General features: G+C 50.3%; 2 protein-coding genes and 1 long non-coding RNA gene across 6 annotated transcripts in view; 2 read left to right on the plus strand and 1 right to left on the minus strand.

The window, feature by feature from the left end:
* The window catches only part of LOC105484747 (lysine demethylase 5B), an 84,066-nt gene extending 82,761 nt beyond the window's left edge, over positions 1–1,305 (minus strand). Inside the window, exon 1 of one of the 2 annotated variants that reach the window (XM_011746668.3) lies at positions 948–1,305. In XM_011746668.3, the coding sequence (XP_011744970.2) occupies positions 948–1,151 (204 nt within the window). In that variant the 5' untranslated portion in view covers positions 1,152–1,305. Of the gene's footprint in view, positions 1–525; positions 664–947 lie in introns of those variants that run through there. The other variant, XM_011746669.3, reaches the window with a different exon arrangement.
* A 2,198-nt stretch (positions 1,306–3,503) lies between these two features.
* LOC105484746 (uncharacterized) lies at positions 3,504–12,070 on the plus strand. The gene is made up of 4 exons (XR_011612792.1): positions 3,504–4,237; positions 4,962–5,388; positions 6,010–6,274; positions 11,923–12,070. It is a non-coding gene; the product is annotated as an uncharacterized lncRNA (long non-coding RNA).
* Positions 12,071–12,097: 27 nt separating this feature from the next.
* On the plus strand, positions 12,098–18,785 carry MGAT4E (alpha-1,3-mannosyl-glycoprotein 4-beta-N-acetylglucosaminyltransferase-like protein MGAT4E). 3 transcript variants are annotated; one of them, XM_071099545.1, is made up of 5 exons: positions 12,098–12,486; positions 13,725–13,952; positions 15,331–15,459; positions 15,884–15,980; positions 17,531–18,785. In XM_071099545.1, exons 3-5 carry the CDS (start codon positions 15,355–15,357, stop codon positions 18,652–18,654), a joined length of 1,326 nt encoding a protein of 441 aa, XP_070955646.1. In that variant the 5' UTR covers positions 12,098–12,486; positions 13,725–13,952; positions 15,331–15,354; the 3' UTR covers positions 18,655–18,785.
* The last annotated feature ends 314 nt before the right edge of the window (positions 18,786–19,099 follow it).

A 19,099-nucleotide genomic window follows, 5' to 3' on the forward strand; every position in this document is an offset into this window, starting at 1 on the left:
GGGGGAAACGAGCACGAAATCTTCGGAGGTCTCTTCGTCTGACATTCCCCTACAAACACGGCCTCGCCCCGACCCCATCCCCAACAGCACAGCCCAGGCCTCCCCGGGGAGCCGAGGGGCTGAGCCAGAAGCAGCCGGGTGTGTGAGCCTTCGGGAGCGCGGGCGGGCATGGGGCCCACCACCGCCTGTCCTGCCCCCGCCGCCCCAAAAGTGTCCCCCCAGACACTAACGCCCCCCACAACACATCCGCTCCGGGGCCGGACCTGCGGCTCCTCCCCGCCCCCAGCCAGCGCTGGCCGCCCCCTTCTTGACCCCGGCCCGGGAGACACCTGGAGGCCCGGGGACCAGGCGGTGGAGGGGTGCCCTGGTCTGGAGGGTGGGGCGCCCAGGTGAGGGCCGCTCCGGGCCGACGCCGCCACCACACAAAGGACCAGGGGCTCCCGCCGCCATATTGAAAACTTTCCTCCTCGCACGACAACTCGCAAGTCCCCCACCCCCACCCCACCCCATCACACACCCCCGCACCCCGGGAGCGGAGGCGAGGACCAGCCTGCTGAGCCTCGCCGGGCCCACAGTCCTCCCTCCAGCCCGCGCCTCCGCCGGGCTACGTGAGGAAACTCCCCCGCGACCACCCCCGGCTCCTGCCATCACTCCATCCGGAACCGAACCCGAACCTCCGGACCCGGCCGCCCGAACCCCGCGGCGACCCGGCCCTCCCGTGGCACCGCCGAAGTCCCCGGTTCTCCCACGCTACTCATCTCCCACCCTAGAGAAGCCCCCATCTTCCTCCCCCAGCCTCAACTCCAACCTTCTAGGCAGCCTCAAACTTGACGAGGCCGGTGGGGCGACCGGCTCCCCGCCCCCCGCGCCTCGGGCCTCCCCAGACCCGCGCGTCCCCGCTCCCTCCCCCAGCCACGAGCTGGATCCGGGGTGCTGGCGTGACTCACCGGCGGCGGCCGCACCTTACAGATCCCAGTCTGCTCGGCTATAGGCCGGATCTTGTGGATGAAAGCGAAGGGGTCCGCGAACTCTTCCCAGCTGGGCTCGAAGACTGGGCACTCGGGGGGAGGCAGGAACTCGCCCAGCGTGCCCGGGCCCCCAAGGGGCAGCGCCGGGCGCGGGCCCGGGTGCAGCGCGGTGGCCGGCTCCATCACTGCAGGCTGGGCAATAGGCGAGGCGAGGGTGGGCTCCGGGACCGAGGCTGCGAGCTCCACTCGGTCCGAGACCCGTGCAGACGAAGCTCTGGCGACAGCAAGTCCGAGTTGTACGGGCAACGGCAGCACCTTCGGCTTTTTCAGCCTCCGACGACGACGTCTCGCCGCAAACCCACGCCGTGCGCCTCCGCCGCCACGGCGAGGAAAAAGAGTCCCACCCCACCCCCACCCACCCACCCTCCGCGCATGGCTCCCCGCCCCGCCCCCGAATTAGGAGGGGCCGCGCCTTCCGCTGTGGATGGAGTTTATCCTTAGGGTTTCAGTTGAGCCAACTTTTATTGACCATTTACTATGCATCAGAGTTCCTGCCCTGAAGAAGTTAAGTCTGGTAGAAAGGATCAGTCCCATAAGCCAATCATTCAATCATGTCAGTACACAGTGGTAGGTGCAGTAAAACCCAGGAGGGGGTTTTGGAAAGAGTATTGGAAATGGAGAAGGATTTTCCAGTAGAGATAACAGCTTGAACATACAAACAGCATGTTCGTGAGAAGGCAATAGTAGTAATAATAATAATAACGTAACACTTTTGGTCACTTTCATATCCTAGGCACTGTTCTAATTGCATTGCATGATTAATCACACAACCCTATGAGATAGGTACTCTTATTTCCACTTTACAATAAGGAAAGTGAGGCATAGGTAGATTAAGCAATTTGCCAAAATTCACATGGCTAATAAGTGATGGAGATTATTGGGAGGTGGAGATGTTGCAGGGAAAATAAATATCAACAATCTATGACAAGGTCAGACTTGAGAGGGGCAAAAGGCTCTTGAAATAATCCAGACAAGAAATGATAGGGCTTAATTTAAGGCAGTGGTACTGATGATTATGAGGAAGGGATGCAAAGGTAGGAAATAAAATTAGGACACAGTGACAGATTGGGGGGGAAGATGAGGTATTAAGATTCAGATGTCTGGCGTATCTGCCTGAGTAGATGCTAGCCGGTTGGCATTGGTGGGACGTTCACCCCAATTATATACACAAGGCGAGTTATTCAAGGGAAGAAGATGCTGTGTTCATTTCTGGACATTTTGAATTTGAGGTGTCTCTGGTACAAACAGGTAGAGATACCCAACGGGGTATCCTTCAACGGACTGGAGGGCATAAATCAGAAGGGGCGAGATCAGAATTGGAGATATAAATCTGGGAGTTATGTGCATATGGGTGATAGCCGCTATTTAATGCTACTGTGTGTAAGGCACTGTTCTAAACGCTCTGCATGTGTTAGCTCACTGAGTCTTCGCAACCACCATATTGAGTAGGTACGATATTATCTTCATTTTGCAGAGCAGGCAACGGAGGCAAAGCGAGGTCAACGAACTTTAAGAGATATGAACACTTTTGAGGCGCCTTTTTTTTTTCCTTTTGGCGGGGGACGGGAGACGGGGGTGGGTGGGTGGTGTCCAGCAGCCTCAGAAAAAGGGAGAAAGTTCAAAAAGTAGAACGTCAACATTGAAATGACCTCTTTCATCCAAAAAGGTGCCAAACGTATGCAAGGACTGCTTGTCAAGATCTTAGTTCTGCTTTCAGATTCACCTAGTGGAAGGAAATCTCTTATGCTTAAGAAGTCTTCAATTAAAAGGGGGGATGGGCGTGGGGGGAGAGGACAACCGCGTTCCCTTCAACAAATTATTCCCAGAGGTACCTGACCCCGGAAAGAGTTCACAGTGGTCCTGGGAGAACGTAGTCCCTTTCTTAGATCTCTAGGGCTTTGGGACCTGGAGCCTCTTCCTGCTCCCTACTGCAATGGAGAATCAAGCCCAGGGGACAGCTAGCACACTATTAGAAGAATTATCAGTGCAAGATAGATATGCGATGTGGCAAGTTATGATAGAATCTAGGTAGTGGGTATAGAGGAATTTGATGCAAATTTCTTTTAACTTTACTGAATATTTGATAATACTAAAGAAGTTGGGTAGAAGAATTCTTATCGTCGATGGCTCTTTGGTGCGCATTCTGTGCCTCTGTGGGTCTTGATGAAGATTATGTCTTGTTACGCGCCCTCTCGGGAGAGCGTTGACTATTTTCACTCTTAACGTTTGCATCCTACAAGCCAGGTAGGCATAACTTTGAAACAAATTCTAGACTTACATGAGTTATGACTATTAACTGAGATCGACAGCAAGAACAAACCTAAGAAAATCTTTCCCAATTCTCAGCTGCGTCCTACTATTCTCTATTCTCTATACTATTCTCGCTCCCAACTCTCAAGGTCTCCCAGTCCCGCTTCCTCCATTTCCGGTAGTGACCCTAAGTGATGAGATTCTATTGCTCCCAGATCGGGCCGCAGCTGTTTGGCTCCCAACGGACCCGGTGTGACGTTAAGGGAGGGGGCGGTTGCCGGCGTCTTGAGGGGAACCTAGGGACCGAGAGGACTCTCCAGGAAGGCAGCCGCTCCCCCGCCCGCAGCAGACGCTCTCCTTGCCCTTTATGATGTTTACATGGGCGGAGGGATCCCTCCCAGCTGACAGCCACACCGCGCCGGCGCTTCTTTTTTTAAAGAGCCTAGCCACGGGCGCTGATTGGCCGGCGGCCGGGCGCGTCAGCCTCCGGGGGCGGGGCCCGGGCCGCATTGTCTCGTCTGGGGCCGGCTGGACACCCCAGAGGCCGGACCTGGGCAACCCCAGCCTGGAGGTGCCGGGGCCGGAGCTCCCAGAGGGCTGGGTGCGATGTCTGGGCGGGGTCAGGTTCGGGTTCCCAGGCCATAGCGGAGCTGCAGCCCAGGCGACCTGAGCGGAACCCAGCCCCGCTCCGAGTGCCACGTCTCCAGGAACCCCCTCCTTACTCTTGGACAACACTCCGCCCCCGCCCGGGCCTCCGTCCCCCAAACCGCCCTCATTTGTGCAGCGCCAGATCCTTTGGACACATCCATAGGTGTCTCCATCCTCATCCGGTCCATCCAGCTCCCAGACCTCACGTCTCCAACCGGCTGCACCCCACTTTCCAGCCTGCGCCCCAGATCTGCAGCCTTCACCCCTAGATCCACCCGCCTGCTGATGAGGCGCTCCCCGCGTTCCTTCCGGTAGCTGCGTTGTGAAGACCACGCTGCCGAGTTGCAAACTTGGGGGGACTTCCACCCCCCCCCTTGGGCGCCGTGCAACTACCCTGGGACCGGGTTCGGGGATGAGGGGGGCAGGCCGAGCTCCCCAGCGGCCGGCGCAGCACGTAGCGCACGTGTAGGGCCCGCTCCCCACCCCCTCGGTGCCTCTGACAACTTTCCAGAGCTCCCGGGGTCGTCCGTGAGCCTCCCTTCCGCCCTGGCCTCCGGTCTCTGCTTCGCGCGTGCTTCTTTTTTTTTTTTTTTTTTTTTCTCGGTCTGCCACCCAGGCTGGAGTGCAGTGGCCGGATCTCAGCTCACTGCAAGCTCCGCCTCCCGGGTTCACGCCATTCTCCTGGCTCAGCCTCCCGAGTAGCTGGGACTACAGGCGCCCGCCACCTCGCCCGGCTAGTTTTTTGTATTTTTTAGTAGAGACGGGGTTTCACCGTGCCAGCCAGGATGGTCTCGATCTCCTGACCTCGTGATCCGCCCGTCTCGGCCTCCCAAAGTGCTGGGATTACAGGCTTGAGCCACCGCGCCCGGCCCTCGCGTGTGCTTCTACCACCACTCTTCTAGCACCACCCTTCCCCTCCCAGCCTGGTGGATCCTCTTGTCTCCCCCAATCTCCAGTGCACCGGCTTTCCCTCGTCCTCTGCGCAGTCCATCTCAGCTTATTTCTCCAATGCCATTCTCTCCTCACCACCTCTAGGTGCCCTGGAATGTTTGCTGTCAGATGTCCCTTGTGAAATCCACAAACCCTTGCAATTTGGCCTTCTTGTTTTATTTTGTGTATTCCCACAACGTCTTATTACTACCCCCATTACAACACTTATAACTCAATATTTGTCTTTTTTCCGCAGTGTCCCTGCACTCTCCCCATACATGTTCCTCTCCTGCCAGATTGTAAGCCTCTAGAGGGAAGGAGTAATGTCTCTCTCCTTGGCACCAGGCACGTGGCAGACGCTCCACAAATATTTGTTGAAAGGGAGGGTAAATGGCCTTGAGTTTCTGTGGCTCCAATTGGCTGTGGATGGAGCTTTCGGCTGGACAAAGAGAAAAATCTGGTTGACCTCATGAAGCAGGAAGGAGGCTCAGAACGGCGTTGATGGAGCCTCCAGGATGGGTGGGCACCACGGGTGAGATAAACCCATCTTCCCCCATTCCCTGCCCTACTTGACTCCCAGGAACCAGCAACCCCTCCTATGCTATCGTCTTCTGCTGAGCTGGTCCCTTATGGGGGACTTCGGTGCTCCCTGTTCTGCCCTAGCCCCAGCTGTCGGTGCTGCCCTTGGGGAATGGCTCACACCTTGACCAGGGGCTCATTTCTGGGTTTCTGTCCTTGGGAAGCTGGGTCTGGGTCCTAAGAGCCACCTTGGTAACTAATAAATGCCTCTTCCTCCTCCCATCTGCTCTTCCTCTCCTGTCCTGGAATCCCTTTCTGATGACTCAGCCCAACTGAGTTCCAGGGTAACTGCGCTCTCAGTCTTGGGCTTTGGTTTACCTGGGTGTGGGGCTCAAAGGGCTAGACCCTTGTCGGGGTCAGTCGCTGACAAGTGGAACATTCCCACGGTGCTGCCAGCCCTGCCCACAGGGATTGGGAAGGGCAGAGTTAGCCACACCAGGGCTTCAGGGCTTGTTTCTTCCCATTCCGGTTGGGCAACTTTAGAAGCCCTGGACTCCCAAGGAACAATCGTGTGAGCTGCTTAGAGAAGCTATAAGGATTAGAGGGAAACTCATGTTCCCTGTTCATCCCTCAGTGGCACCACCAGCACCCCTAATTCGGGACTCTGGGCTGAGGGGCCCCTGGCAGCATGCTCAATGGCCGTGGATAGCTGGAATGTTTGGAATTGCCTGCATCTTGGATGAAAGTCTTACAATAGAATGAAAACTGCTGCAACACTGTGTCAGCACTTTACAGACCACCACTGTAAATTCCCAATTGTAACTGGGAATTGGGAATTCCATGTTCAACCAAATCATGCTGAGTGCCCAGCACAGCATCTGACACACTAAATGCTACAGGTGAATTCCCTTTTTCCTCTTTCCTGGCAGGAAGCAGGGACATGAGAACCACTAGAAACACTGTAGTAACATGAATAAGACGGCCATTAGCCAGGTGGAAATCATAGTCTACTGAGCACATCAGCCCTGTGAAATGAGTGGTATTAGTGTTACCATTTTTCAGATGGAGAAATTGAGACTCAGAAAGGTTAATTAGCCCAAAGTCAGACAGTAATAGCAGAGCTAGGAAAAGAATGTTATCCTAGTACCTACCTTTGATCTTCCCAAAACACCAAACTGACTTTTCTAAAGCTGAGGAAAAAGGACACAGAAGCCTCATCTCAGATCTCACCACCAGCTGCCCCTTAATCTGCCAACATTGATCCACTCTCCCCTCTAGACTACAGTGGCTTCAAACTTTGACTAATCTCCAGTATTTTTGTTTACATAGCAACAGCAACAAAAGTTTCACAAAACAGTATTACCTTTATATAGTGATGGACTTACATATGCTGGTTGAAACTCATTAAGTTGATTTTGTGACTTACAATGGACCTGGGCTACATAGGAAGATCCCCAACCCCATTTCTATAAAAAAGAAAAAAAAGGCTGGGCGCAGTAGCTCATGCCTGTAATCCCAACATTTTGGGAGACCAAGGCGGGCAGATCATGAGGTCAGGAGATGGAGACTATCCCGGCCAACATGGTGAAACCCCGTCTGTAATAAAAATACAAAAATTAGCCTGGCATGGTGGCACGTGCCTGTCGTCCCAGCTACCCAGGAGGCTGAGGCAGGAGAATTGCTTGAACTCAAGATGCGGAGCTGCAGTGAGCAGAGATCGTGCCACTGCGCTCCAGCCTGGGTGACAGAACAAGACTCTGTCTCCAAAAAAAAAAAAAAATAGGTGTGGTGGCACACCCCTGTGGTTCTAGCTATTTGGGAGGCTGAGGTGGGAGGATCACTTAAGCCCAGGAGTTTGAGGCTGCAATGAGCTATGATTGTGTCACTGCACTCCAGCCTGGGTGACAAAGCAAGACCCCGTCTCTAAAAAATAACAATAATCGGCCGGGCACGGTGGCTCACACCTGTAATCCCAGCACTTTGGGAGGCCGAGGCGGGCGGATCACGAGGTCAGGAGAGCGAGACCATCCTGGCTCACACTGTGAAACCCCGTCTCTACTAAAAATACAAAAAACTAGCCGGGCGTGGTGGTGGGCGCCTGTAGTCCCAGCTATCTCAGGAGGCTGAGGCAGGAGAATGGTGTGAACCGGGGAGGCGGAGCTTGCAGTGAGCCGAGATTACGCCACTGCACTCTAGCCTGGGCGACAGAGCGAGACTCTGTCTCAAAAATAAAATAAAATAAAATAAGATTTAATTTAATTTAAAAAAATTTTTTAAATCTTAATTTCAGCCACTCCCTCTATATTCCCCATGAACAATGGAAATCTCTTAGAATATCATCTGAGATATCATATACAAAATCAATAATTATATCTTTTCTCTTCCATTTGTTTTTCACCATTTAATTTTTTCACTGGTCTGCTTTTTTTTTTTTTTTTTGGAGACAGAGTCTCCCTCTGTCACCCAGGCTGGAGTGCAGTGGCGTGATCTCACTGCAACCTCTACTTCCCGGGTTCAAGAGATCCTCCTGGATCAGCCTCCCGAGTAGCTGGGATTACAGGCACAGGCCCCCACACTCGGCTAATTTTTGTATTTTTGGTAGAGATGGGGTTTCACCATGTTGGCCAGTCTAGTCTCGAACTCCTGACCTCAGGTGATCTGCCTGACTCAGCCTCCCAAAGTGCTGGGATTACAGGTGTGTAATCTGCCACCCTGCCCAGCCACCTTTTCCTTCTATCTCTACCCACAGCCCTTCAACCCCAGGGATCACTTTGTGCCTTATCTTTATAGCACCCTGTGCTAAACAGGTGCCACATATAAGACCAAGAGCTAGCATAGAGTATTCGAGCCTCTCAAGACCTGAGTGAGAGCAGGAGTTAAAAACTCAAATGCCTGTGTAGAAGCCAGACAGGTACATGGGGGAGGTGAGCAAAGTGGAGTCTGTGGAGAGGTGAGAATGCACGTCCAGCTACTGGAGGCCATCACTACTCAGACCAGGGTTGCACCAAGTTTCTATTTTTCAAGAGAAGCCAGTTATTTAGGCTTTTAGGTAAGCTCTCCCAGTTTGTTTGTTTGTTTGTTGTTTGAGACAGGGTCTCCCTCTGTCGCCCAGACTGGAGTGCAGTGGCATGATCTCATCTCACTATATAAACTCCACCTCCCAGGCTCAAACAATTCTCCTGCCTTGGCCTTCCAAGCAGATGGGATTACAGATATGTGCTACCAGGCCCAGCTAATTTTTGCATTTTTAGTAGAGACAGGGTTTTGCCATGTTGACCAGGCTGGTCTCAAACTCCTGGCCTCAAGTGATCTGACCACCTCGGCCTCCCAAAGTGCTGGGATTACAGGCGTGAGCCACGCCTGTTCAGCTCTCCCAATTCTTTTTTTTTTTTTCCCCTGGCTGGAGTACAGTGACACGATCTCGGCTCACTGCAACCTCTGCCTCCCGGGTTCAAGCTATTCTCCTGCCTTAGCCTCTCAAGTAACTGGGACTACAGGCACACACCACCGTGCCCAGCTGATTTTTTACATTTTTATTAGAGACAGCATTTCACCATATTAGCCAGACTGGTCTCAAACTTCTGACCTCATGATCCACCCACCTAGGCCTCCCAAAGTGCTGGGATTACAGGCGTGAGCCATCATGCCCACCCTCCAATTCTTAAATGTTCAATCTTTCATCAGATTTTTAAGAAACAGTGTGTGGTGGGCAGGGCGTGGTGGCTCACGCCTGTAATCCCAGCACTTTGGGAGGCCGAGGCAGGCGGATCACGAGGTCAGGAGATCGAGACCATCCCATCCCGCCTCACACAGTGAAACCCCGTCTCTACTAAAAATACAAAAAACTAGCCAGGCATGATGGCGGGCACCTGTAGTCCCAGCTACTCAGGAGGCTGAGGCAGGAGAATGGCGTGAACCCAGGAGGCGGAGCTTGCAGTGAGCTGAGATCCAGCCACTGCACTCCAGCCTGGGCGACAGAGCGAGACTCCGTCTCAAAAAAAAAAAAAAAAAAAAAAAAGTTAGCTTCTGGTAGAAATAAATGCTGAGAGGCCGAGTGTGGTGGCACACGCCTGTAATTCCAGCACTTTGGGAGGCCAAAGTGGGTGGATCACTTGAGGTCAGGAGTTCCAGACCAGCCCGGCCAACATGGCAAAACCCTGTCTCTACTAAAAATACAAAAATTAGCCAGGTGTGGTGGCACATGCCTGTAATCTACTCAGAAGGCTGGGGCAGGAGAATCTCTTGAATCCAGGAGGCAGAGGCTGCAGTGAGCCAAGATCGTGCCATTGCACTCCAGCCTGGGCAACAGAGTGAGGTTCTGTCTCAAAAACAAAACAAAACAAACAAAACAAAACAATGAAATAAATGATGAGAAAAACAGAATACATGATAAAAGTACTGGGAGGATGGAATGGGAGGAGTGGCAAGGGCTGTTAGCCACAATGATCTAAGGCAGCAAAGAGAACATCAGAACTCAGATCCGAATGTTAGGAAGAAAGCAGCTATTGGAAAATCTATAGTGGAGAGTTCTAAGAAGAGGAACATTGAATGTCATGAAGACATTGTAAAATTAAAAAAAAAATAGAAACAAATTTTAAAGAGGAACAGCATGTGCAAAGACCCTGAGTCAAGAAACAGCTTGGTGTGTCCAAGGGACATACCAAGAAAAACAAAAGAAAAAGAAAGTCCCTGAGGCTAGAGAGTGGGGAGGGAGATGAGGTCAAAGCAGCAGGCAGAATGCTAGATCAGAGGTGGGCGTGGTGGCTCACGCCTGTAATCCCAGCACTTTGGGAGGCTGAGACAGGTGGATCACTTGAGGTCAAGAGTTCAAGACCAGACTGGCTAACATGGCGAAACCCTGTTTCTACTAAAAATACAAAAATCAGCCAGGTGTGGTGGCAGGCACCTGTAATCCCAGCTACTCAGGAGGCTGAGACCGAAGAATCGCTTGAATCCGGGAGATTGGAGGTTGCAGTGACCTGAGATCACACCACCGAACTCCAGCCTGGGTGACAGAGCGAGACTCTGTCTCAAAAAACAAACAAACAAACAACAAAAAAAGCAAACACTAGATCAGGTGAAAGCCTGCAGACCATGGGTAGGAGTTTGGGTTTCAACTTATTTGCAGTGGGAAGGCACTGGGGAATTGTAGGCAGGGAGTGGGTATCATTTGATTTACAATTGGGAAAGTCTGTCTGACTGCCACGTGGAGAACAGATTGCAGAAGAATCAGAGTAGAGGTGAGAGATCAATTAGGAGGTGGTTGCAGTAGTCCAGGAGATGATTTTGAAAAGTGGTCATGTTCTGGGTAAATTTTGGAGGAAAAGGTAGCAGGATTAAATAGACTGTGGAGTATTAAGGAGAAAGAAGGCTGGGTGTGGTGGCTCACACCTATAATTCCAGCACTTTGGGGGCCAAGGCAGGAGGATCACTTGAGGCCAGGAGTTCAAGACAAGCCTGGCCAACACAGCGAGACCCTGTCTCTATATAAAAATCAAGAGTAAAAGAAAAAAAAAGGAGAGAGGCACCAGGTATAACTCCTTGATTTTTTTTTTTCTCTAACTGGGTGAATGGTGATGCTATATACTAGGGTAGAAAAAACTTGGGGAGGAAATTATTTGGGAGGTAGGAGGAATCTGTAGTTTTATTTTGGTTCTGTTAAAGTTGAGATACCTTATCATCCAATTGGAGATATTGAATAGTTAGGTAATCTGGAGCTCAGGATAGGGATCAAGATAAGAATCGGGGCTAGAGATAAGATTTGGGAGTTACCTGATACATACATACACACATTCATGTATGTGCGTGTGTGTGTGTGTATTACTTAGAGCCATGGGACTGGGATAAAATCACCCAGGGAAAGTATATAGGAAGAGAAGAGAGCCCTATGACACTCCTACATATATAGGTTGGGAAGAGAACGAGCCAAGTAAGGAAACTGAGAGGGAGCAATCAGCATGGCAAGAGAGATGCCAGAGCAGAAAGTCTCTCTTTTTTTTTTTTTTTTTTTTTTTTTTTTGAGACGGAGTCTTGCTCTGTCACCCAGGCTGGAGTGCAAGTGGTGCAATCTTGGCTCACTGCAACCTCCGCTTCCCAGGTTTAAGCGATTCTCCTACCTCAGCTTCCCGAGTAGGTGGGACTACAGGCGTGCACCACTGCACCCAGCTAAGTTTTGTATTTTTTTAGAGATGGGGTTTCACCATGTTGGACAGGCTCGTCTCAAACTCCTGACCTCATGATCTGCCTGCCTCGGCCTCCCAAAGTGCTGGGATTACCGGCGTGAGCCACCACACCCGGCTGTGCCCCCAGGAAGTCTTTAAAGGAGGTGGTAGCGGTCAACTGAGTCAAAGTTGCAGAAAGGTTAAGTAAGATGAGGAGGGAGAATGTGAAATGAAGTGGGGCTAATTAACGAAGACAACACTTTAAAGGGGCTTTGCTGTGTGCGGTTTAGAGAAATGGCACAGAACTGGAAGAGAACGCGAATTCAGGGAGGTATTTTGCTTTTTGCCTTCTTCCCATTGGGAGATAATAAACTTCCTTTTCCTAGTGATGAGAATCGTCCAGTAGAAAGGGAGAAGTGGATCATGCAGAAGAGGAAGAGGATAACTGCAGGAGTGGAGAACTTGGGAAGGCGAGAGGGAGTAGGAGTCTGAGCCTAAGAGTCAGTGGAACCAACAAGAGGGAAGGAGAGAATGTAGGAGAGATGTAAGGAAATAGGGTACACGGTGGGGGTGGGGAGGTGAGTGCTCAGTATCTAAAAAGATACTGATGCTGGTCTTTAGGGTGAATGTGAAGTCATAGCTCCCAGTGATGAAGCACACACAGGTCACATGTAAGTCCTGCGTGTTCCTCTGACAATGGGGAGTAGGTGGCTAGGACGCAACAGTAACATCACAGAGGGAGCTTAGCTCAAGGGTAGAAAACTGGGGAGACCTTTGTTTGCTGTGCCTGGTCTCACCGTCTGTTCATTACTCCTAGAGTGACTGGTCCTTATCACCCCAGCTCCTTTTTTTTTCTCTCTCTCTGTCTCCTGCCTTTTCCAGAAGTCTGTCAAACTCAGAGGGCTGAATGAGAGCAGTCTTCCCTCTGTGGCTGGGAAACTACACAGGAGGTACCAAAGGGGAACAGAGCTTATGCCTGTGGTGGTGAAACCCTTTAACTGCAATTAGAGCCTTACTCCCTGCCTAAAGTCTTTTTTTTTTTTTTTTGAGAGAGAGAGAGAGAGACAGAGAGGGTCTCACTGTCCCCTAGGCTGGATGGAGTGTGCAGTGGCACGATCTCAGCTCACTGCAGCCTCGACATACTGGGTTAAGGCGATCCTCCCACCTCAGCCTCCGGAGTAGCTGGGACTTTAGGCACATACCACTACACCTGGCTAATTTAACTTTTTGTAGAGATGGGGGTCTCACTATGTTGCCGAGGCTGGTCTCAAACTCCTGGCCTCAAGTGATCCTCCTGCTTTGGCCTCCCGAAATGCTGGGATTATAGGCCTGAGTGCCCACACATTTTCACTGGGTGATTTTTATCCCAATCCCACCTCACCTGGCCCTAAAGCCCCACCTCCTTTCTTTTTTTTCCCCTGAGGTGGAGTCTTGCTCTGTTGCCCAGGCTGGAGTACAGTGGCATAATCTCGGCTCACTGCAACATCCGCCTCCCAGGTTCAAGAGATTCTCCTGCCTCAGCCTCTTGAATAGCTGCGATTTTACAGGCACGTGCCACCACGCCTGGCTAATTCTTGTATTTTTAGTAGTGAAGGGGTTTCGCCATGTTGGCCAGGCTGGTCTCAAACTCCTAACCTCAGGTGATCCACCCGCCTCGGCCTCCCAGAGTGCTGGGATTACAGGCGTAAGCCACCATGCCCAGCCCCTAGAGCCTTTTTATTCAGTGTATGTGCATATATATATATATATATGACTAAAAGTCTTTCCTTAAGGAAGTCAAGTAAGAAATGTTTAATCTGTAAAGCCTTACTACTATAAGATTTTTTTTTCCTCATCCCTGTGATTACCTGGAGATATAAGTATTATTGTTATCATTATTTTTTTTTTTCCTTAAACAGAGGTGGAGCTCTCCCTGTGTTGCCCAGGCTGGTCTCGGAACTCCTGGGCTCAAGCGATCCTCCTGCCTCTGCCTCCCAAAGAGTTGGTATTCCAGACGTGAGCCACTGTGCCCAGCCTACTTTTATAACTCATCAAAAAGTGAAGTGGCTAAGGGAGAGAAGCATGTTAACCTCTACCAAAATACTAAATTGGAAGGCATCCCTGGAATGGGGGAGATTAGAGAATAGTATGGCCTCAGGAGCACAGAAATCACTGACTACAGCTTTTCTTTTGTGTACTGATCACACAGGGAAAGAATCAAGAAGGGGTGAGAAGGCATATTAAAGCCTTTCCTCTGATCATCTTGAAGCAATCAGAGAAACACATCTCGCCAGAGAAAAAACACTCACAGAGGAAGAGGGCAGCATATACAAGCGCTTCTGAGGCTGAGCCAGCCTGAATTCCAATAACCCAACACGCAGGAAAGGATTTTTTTTTTTTTTTTACTCTAAGTTAACACAATCACATTCTAATCAAGGTCTGTGAATAAGATTAAAGATTGGAATAAACTAAGGATACTCTTTAGGGAAAAAAAAAAACTGACAAAGACACCAATTTGGCATAACACTTGGCAACACTTCAGGTTTAATTGTTTTAATAGTTCGATTTTTGTTTTAAAAAGCGTGGGAGGCAGGGTGTGGTGGCTCACGCTGGTAATCCCAGCACTTTCAGAGGCTGATACAGGAAAATCACGTGGCCCCAGGAGTTCAAGATGACCCTGGGCAACACAGGGAGAGTCTATCCTAAAAAAAAAATAATTTTTTTTTTAATTAGCTGGGTGTGGTGGTGTGCATCTGTCATCCCTGCTACTTGGGAGGCTGAGGTGGGAAGATCGTTTGAGCCTGAGAGGTCAAGGCTGCAGTGAGCCATGATCACACCACTGCACTCCAATCTGAGCAACAGAGCAAGGCCTTGTCTCAAAAAATAAAATAAAAAAGCAGGGGTAAGGAGGGTACAATGGCCATCTGTTTACTCAGATAAATTGACTGTATCACTAAAGCCTCAGCCAACCTTCATCATTTTGAGTAGGGGAGACTTTGGGGAAGTTGAATCTCCAAGCATATGAAGTGAACGCAACAAATATTATCACGAGACAAGTGACCTTCCTTCTTCAGGCAGGGAATAAGGCTCTATTGTATCAGGTTCCTAGATCAGATAAAAGGGTGTGCTTGGATGGCGGGCACACGCCTATAATGCCAGCACTTTGGGAGGCTGAGGCGGGCAGATCACTTGAGGTCAGGAGTTCGAGACCAGCCTGGCCAACATGGTAAAACCCCGTCTACTACTACAAAAATTAGCCAGGCACAGTGGCACGTGCCTGTAATCCCAACTACTTGGGAGGCTGAGGCAGGAGAATCGCTTCAACCCAGGAGGCAGAGGTCATAGTGAGCTTAGATCTTGGAAATAAGTTAACGATGAGGAAAGGTAGAATATGGGGGCAGACACAGGGTGGTTAATACAAGTGGGGAAGCCTTCAAGAGGGCAGAAGGGGCCGGGCGCGGTGGCTCAAGCCTGTAATCCCAGCACTTTGGGAGGCCGAGGCGGGCGGATCACAAGGTCAGGAGATCGAGACCACAGTGAAACCCCGTCTCTACTAAAAATACAAAAAATTAGCCGGGCGCGGTGGCGGGCGCCTGTAGTCCCAGCTACTCAGGAGGCTGAGGCAGGAGAATGGCGGGAACCTGGGAGGCGGAGCTTGCAGTGAGCCGAGATCGCGCCACTGCACTCCAGCCTGGGCAACAGCGTGAGACTCCGTCTCAAAAAAAAAAAAAAAAAAAAGAGGGCAGAAGGGAAGTTCTAGGCATGGACTGGAGGGAGAGAGTCCTCCAGCTGTACACGTTGACTTCTTGCTGTAGGAACCGTATCCTGACACAGACGCGATGCGGTGTTCCATTAGGAAATGCTTCATACAGTCAGTGGGCATCGTATTCCTGTGGCTCTTCATCACTTTGAAAATCCCCAAGGAAACTGAAGATGACCAAAATGTGATGACTATCAAAGGCCAAGTAGCAAGGCTTGAGCCTTATCAGTTTGGGAACTGGGAATATCGGGTGGAAATGGTGTGGACAGGCAGATTCTTGAAAACCCCTGGGCTTTCTTCCTTCCTGTACCTTTTCACCTAAGAGCAGGAAGCTCCAAAGGGAATGGGGGTATGGACCTGGGCCTATTAGTCCATGAAGAAGCTGTATTTATTCTCCTTATTCATTAAGGTAAAGAAGAGAGTAAATACTGCTTGAGCCCTGGATATTTTAGCCAATGGACAGGTATCCTGAGAATGTGCCGGGCTCACTTTAGGGAGAATGGTTCACTCCACCTCTTTCCCTAGAAAAGCTGATGGGGAGCCACTGGGGTGTAAACTTTGTTCTTTTTATGAAAGGATATATATGTTTACCCTTGTCAATGCCCCAGGAGGCCAGTTATAACAGCAGGAAGGACCCAAGACCACTCGAAGACTGGCAGAACCTCACCTTCAAATATATGGAAAAAATCCAGAAGAGAAGAAAGAGTGAGTACCAACAAGAGGGAGGAATTCAGTATCCCAGGGGAAGTAGGGACAGCTAGCCAGAGATCAGGCAGATAGGAAGGAAAGTAGAAGAGGGAAGGAGAAAGACAGACTGTGCCCAGGAATATTAGAATTTGGCAGACAATGACCAGGTGTGGTGGCTCATGCCTGTAATCCCAGCACTTTGGGAGGCCTAGGTGGGTGGATCACGAAGTCAGGGGTTCGAGACCAGCCTGGCCAAGATGGTGAAATCCCATCTCTACTAAAAATACAAAAATTAGTTGGGCACAGTGGGGGATACTTGTAATCCCAGCTACCCAGGAAGCTGAGGCAGGAAACTCACTTGAACCTGGGAGGTGGTGGTAAAAATGAGCGGACATTGCTCTGGGCGACAAAGCGAGACTCCATCTCAAAAAAAAAAAAAAAAAAAAGAATCTGGCAGTTAATTCTCTCCTCCTTCCCCCAAGGTAAATATTTATATATCAGCAGTATGAGGAGGAAGGAGGAAAAAGATAAAGTTGGCTACTACTTTTATTTTTGCCCTACTTGGCCAGTTACTAAAGTTAATTGCTATAAGAAGGTGGAATCACTAGATTAGAGAACATTTGGATTAGAGGGGGTCTTAGAGTCGCATAGTCCAACTGCCCCAGTTTATGGATCAGGAACTAGACCCAGGGCTGAAGGGACTTGCTCAAGATCACACAATCAGTAGCAGAACTGGGACAAAAACTCCGGGCTCCTGACTTCCAGGGGAAGTCCTTTTCCTAATATATCTTCTTCAAAGGACAGCTTTGGGAAGATGACAATAATTGACAACAATATAATAACATAATTGACAACAATGATAACTAAAATAATAGCTAATATTTATTGAGCCCCTAAACCATATGCCACAAAGTTCCAGGCTCAAAGAAGACTGAGCAGAACCCACAGAGACTCAGCATCACCTAGTTTAGTACTTCTCAAACTTTACTGTGCATACAAGTTACCTGGTGATGCTGTGAAAATGCCGCTTTTTTTTTTTTTTGAGACGGAGTCTCACGCTGTTGCCCAGGCTGGAGTGCAGTGGCACGATCTCGGCTCACTGCAAGCTCCGCCTCCTGGGTTCACGCCATTCTCCTGCCTCAGCCTCCTGAGTAGCTAGGACTACAGGCGCCCGCCACCGCGCCCGGCTAATTTTTTGTATTTTTAGTAGAGACGGGGTTTCACTGTGGTCTCGATCTCCTGACCTTGTGATCCGCCCGCCTCGGCCTCCCAAAGTGCTGGGATTACAGGCTTGAGCCACCGCGCCCGGCCAATGCCGCTTCTGATTAAATCTGAGGTAGGGATCAAGATTCTGTATTTGAAATGAGCTTATAGATGAGCCTGATGTTGCTGGACTAAGGACCACACTTTGAGCAACAAGGATGTAAACATCCCCTCTGCCAAAGGGAAAAACAGATGGGAAATAAGAGGGAGGAAGGAAGAGTGAAGGTCCCCCAACCCCTAACCCTTCTGAGAATGGTCACTATTACTGTGCACTAACAGTCATCCCTATTTTTACCTCTCCTCAGCATGGCTGACAGTGGGGATATCGTCAGTGCAGCAAGGGGACAGAAGCAGCCTCTTGTACACATTGGTCTCCCTGTTCCATGTTTCCTCTAAGGCTGAGCAGAAACACCTCACGGTGGTGGTCCACCTGGCAGATTCTGACCTCACCTGGCTCAGAGAAACTGTTGCCCATATTTCAAGCCTCTTCAGCCCGCAGATCTTGAAAGGGCAGTTGCTAATGATCCATGCTCCATCCGATGCCTACCCCACTGTTGACAGCGTCAGAGATGAAGCCTTTTGTGGCGAATTCTACTCCAAGCAGAACGTAGATCACGCCTTCCTCATGAGCTTTGCCACAAAGCTCTCTGATTACTTCCTGTTAATGGAGGACAATGCCTTTTTTGCCCCCAACTTTGTTACCCACATTCATTCAAGGGTGAACACCATGAAGTCCAACTCATGGGTGCTACTGGAGTTCTCCAATATGGGCTTCCTTGGCAAACTCTTTCACAGCAGGGACCTCCCGCTCCTGGCCCATTTCCTCCTCCTCTTCTACAAGGAGAAACCCCTTGACAGCCTGATTTCTCATTTCCGTATGCTCCTGGTCCAGGAAAGCCCAATCCTCTGCAAACCTTTCCTATTTTACCGCAGGGTCTCCTACACCACCTTTGATCACAAGCAGAAGGCCACAGCACTTCAGAAAAATAATGCTGATGGTCCCAACAACCCACCTGGAGCTGTCTTCACTGATATGCAGGTTTCCGACGTGCATTTCCCCTGGGAGGCCTACACTCTGGATGAGTCATTCTTTTGGACACACAACCTTAGTACAGGAAACCACCTGACAGTGATTCTGAACCATCCAGCAAACCTGAGCAGGGTGCAAGTGATAACGGGCTCCATTGTGGATGGGAGGTATGCCCTGGAGAAGGGGCAGGTGGAGCTGGGCTACGAACCTGAGGGGGTGCCTCAGCACTGCACCAGCTTCGCCTTGCTGGGACATCTTTTAGAGGGGCAGATGGATCAGGAGATATATCTGAAAGGTATGGGGTACCACGTGAGCTGTGTGAGGCTGGTGGTGACAGCTGGTCAGGCTGGGGGGCTCATGATCAGGCATATCTACCTCTGGGAGAAAAATCACAAATAGCAGCAAGTGGATCAATGCTGAAGATAAATCAGTAGGGGGATGAAAAATTAAAATCTTAAAGCCATTTCATTCTAGTCTATATGAGTAACACAGGGGAGACACAAGGGAATGAAGGGCAGACAGAGAAGACTATCGGTCTTTTGGTGCTGCCAAGATGTCAGGAGACTTGCTGCTTCCTTTCTACCCAAACAACTCTCATAGGATATCTTTTGCTGAGGCACATATAGCTTATCTGCATTTGGGGAGAGTTTTGGTCACTCCCAAATTCTTTAGATACCTGGGATGCTGAGATCAGCCCAAATCAAGGTGTCTGTGTGTACATGTGTGAGCGTGTATGCACTTCTGTGTTCAAACACAGGCAGAGGTGGGGATGAGGTATATGGTCATGGGAGGGCAGGCAGGAAAATCATGGCTGAATCCCTAGAATTGACGTTATAAAAAGCCA

Source organism: Macaca nemestrina, chromosome 1 (genome assembly GCF_043159975.1).
Source record: "Macaca nemestrina isolate mMacNem1 chromosome 1, mMacNem.hap1, whole genome shotgun sequence".
Lineage (NCBI taxonomy): Eukaryota > Metazoa > Chordata > Mammalia > Primates > Cercopithecidae > Macaca > Macaca nemestrina.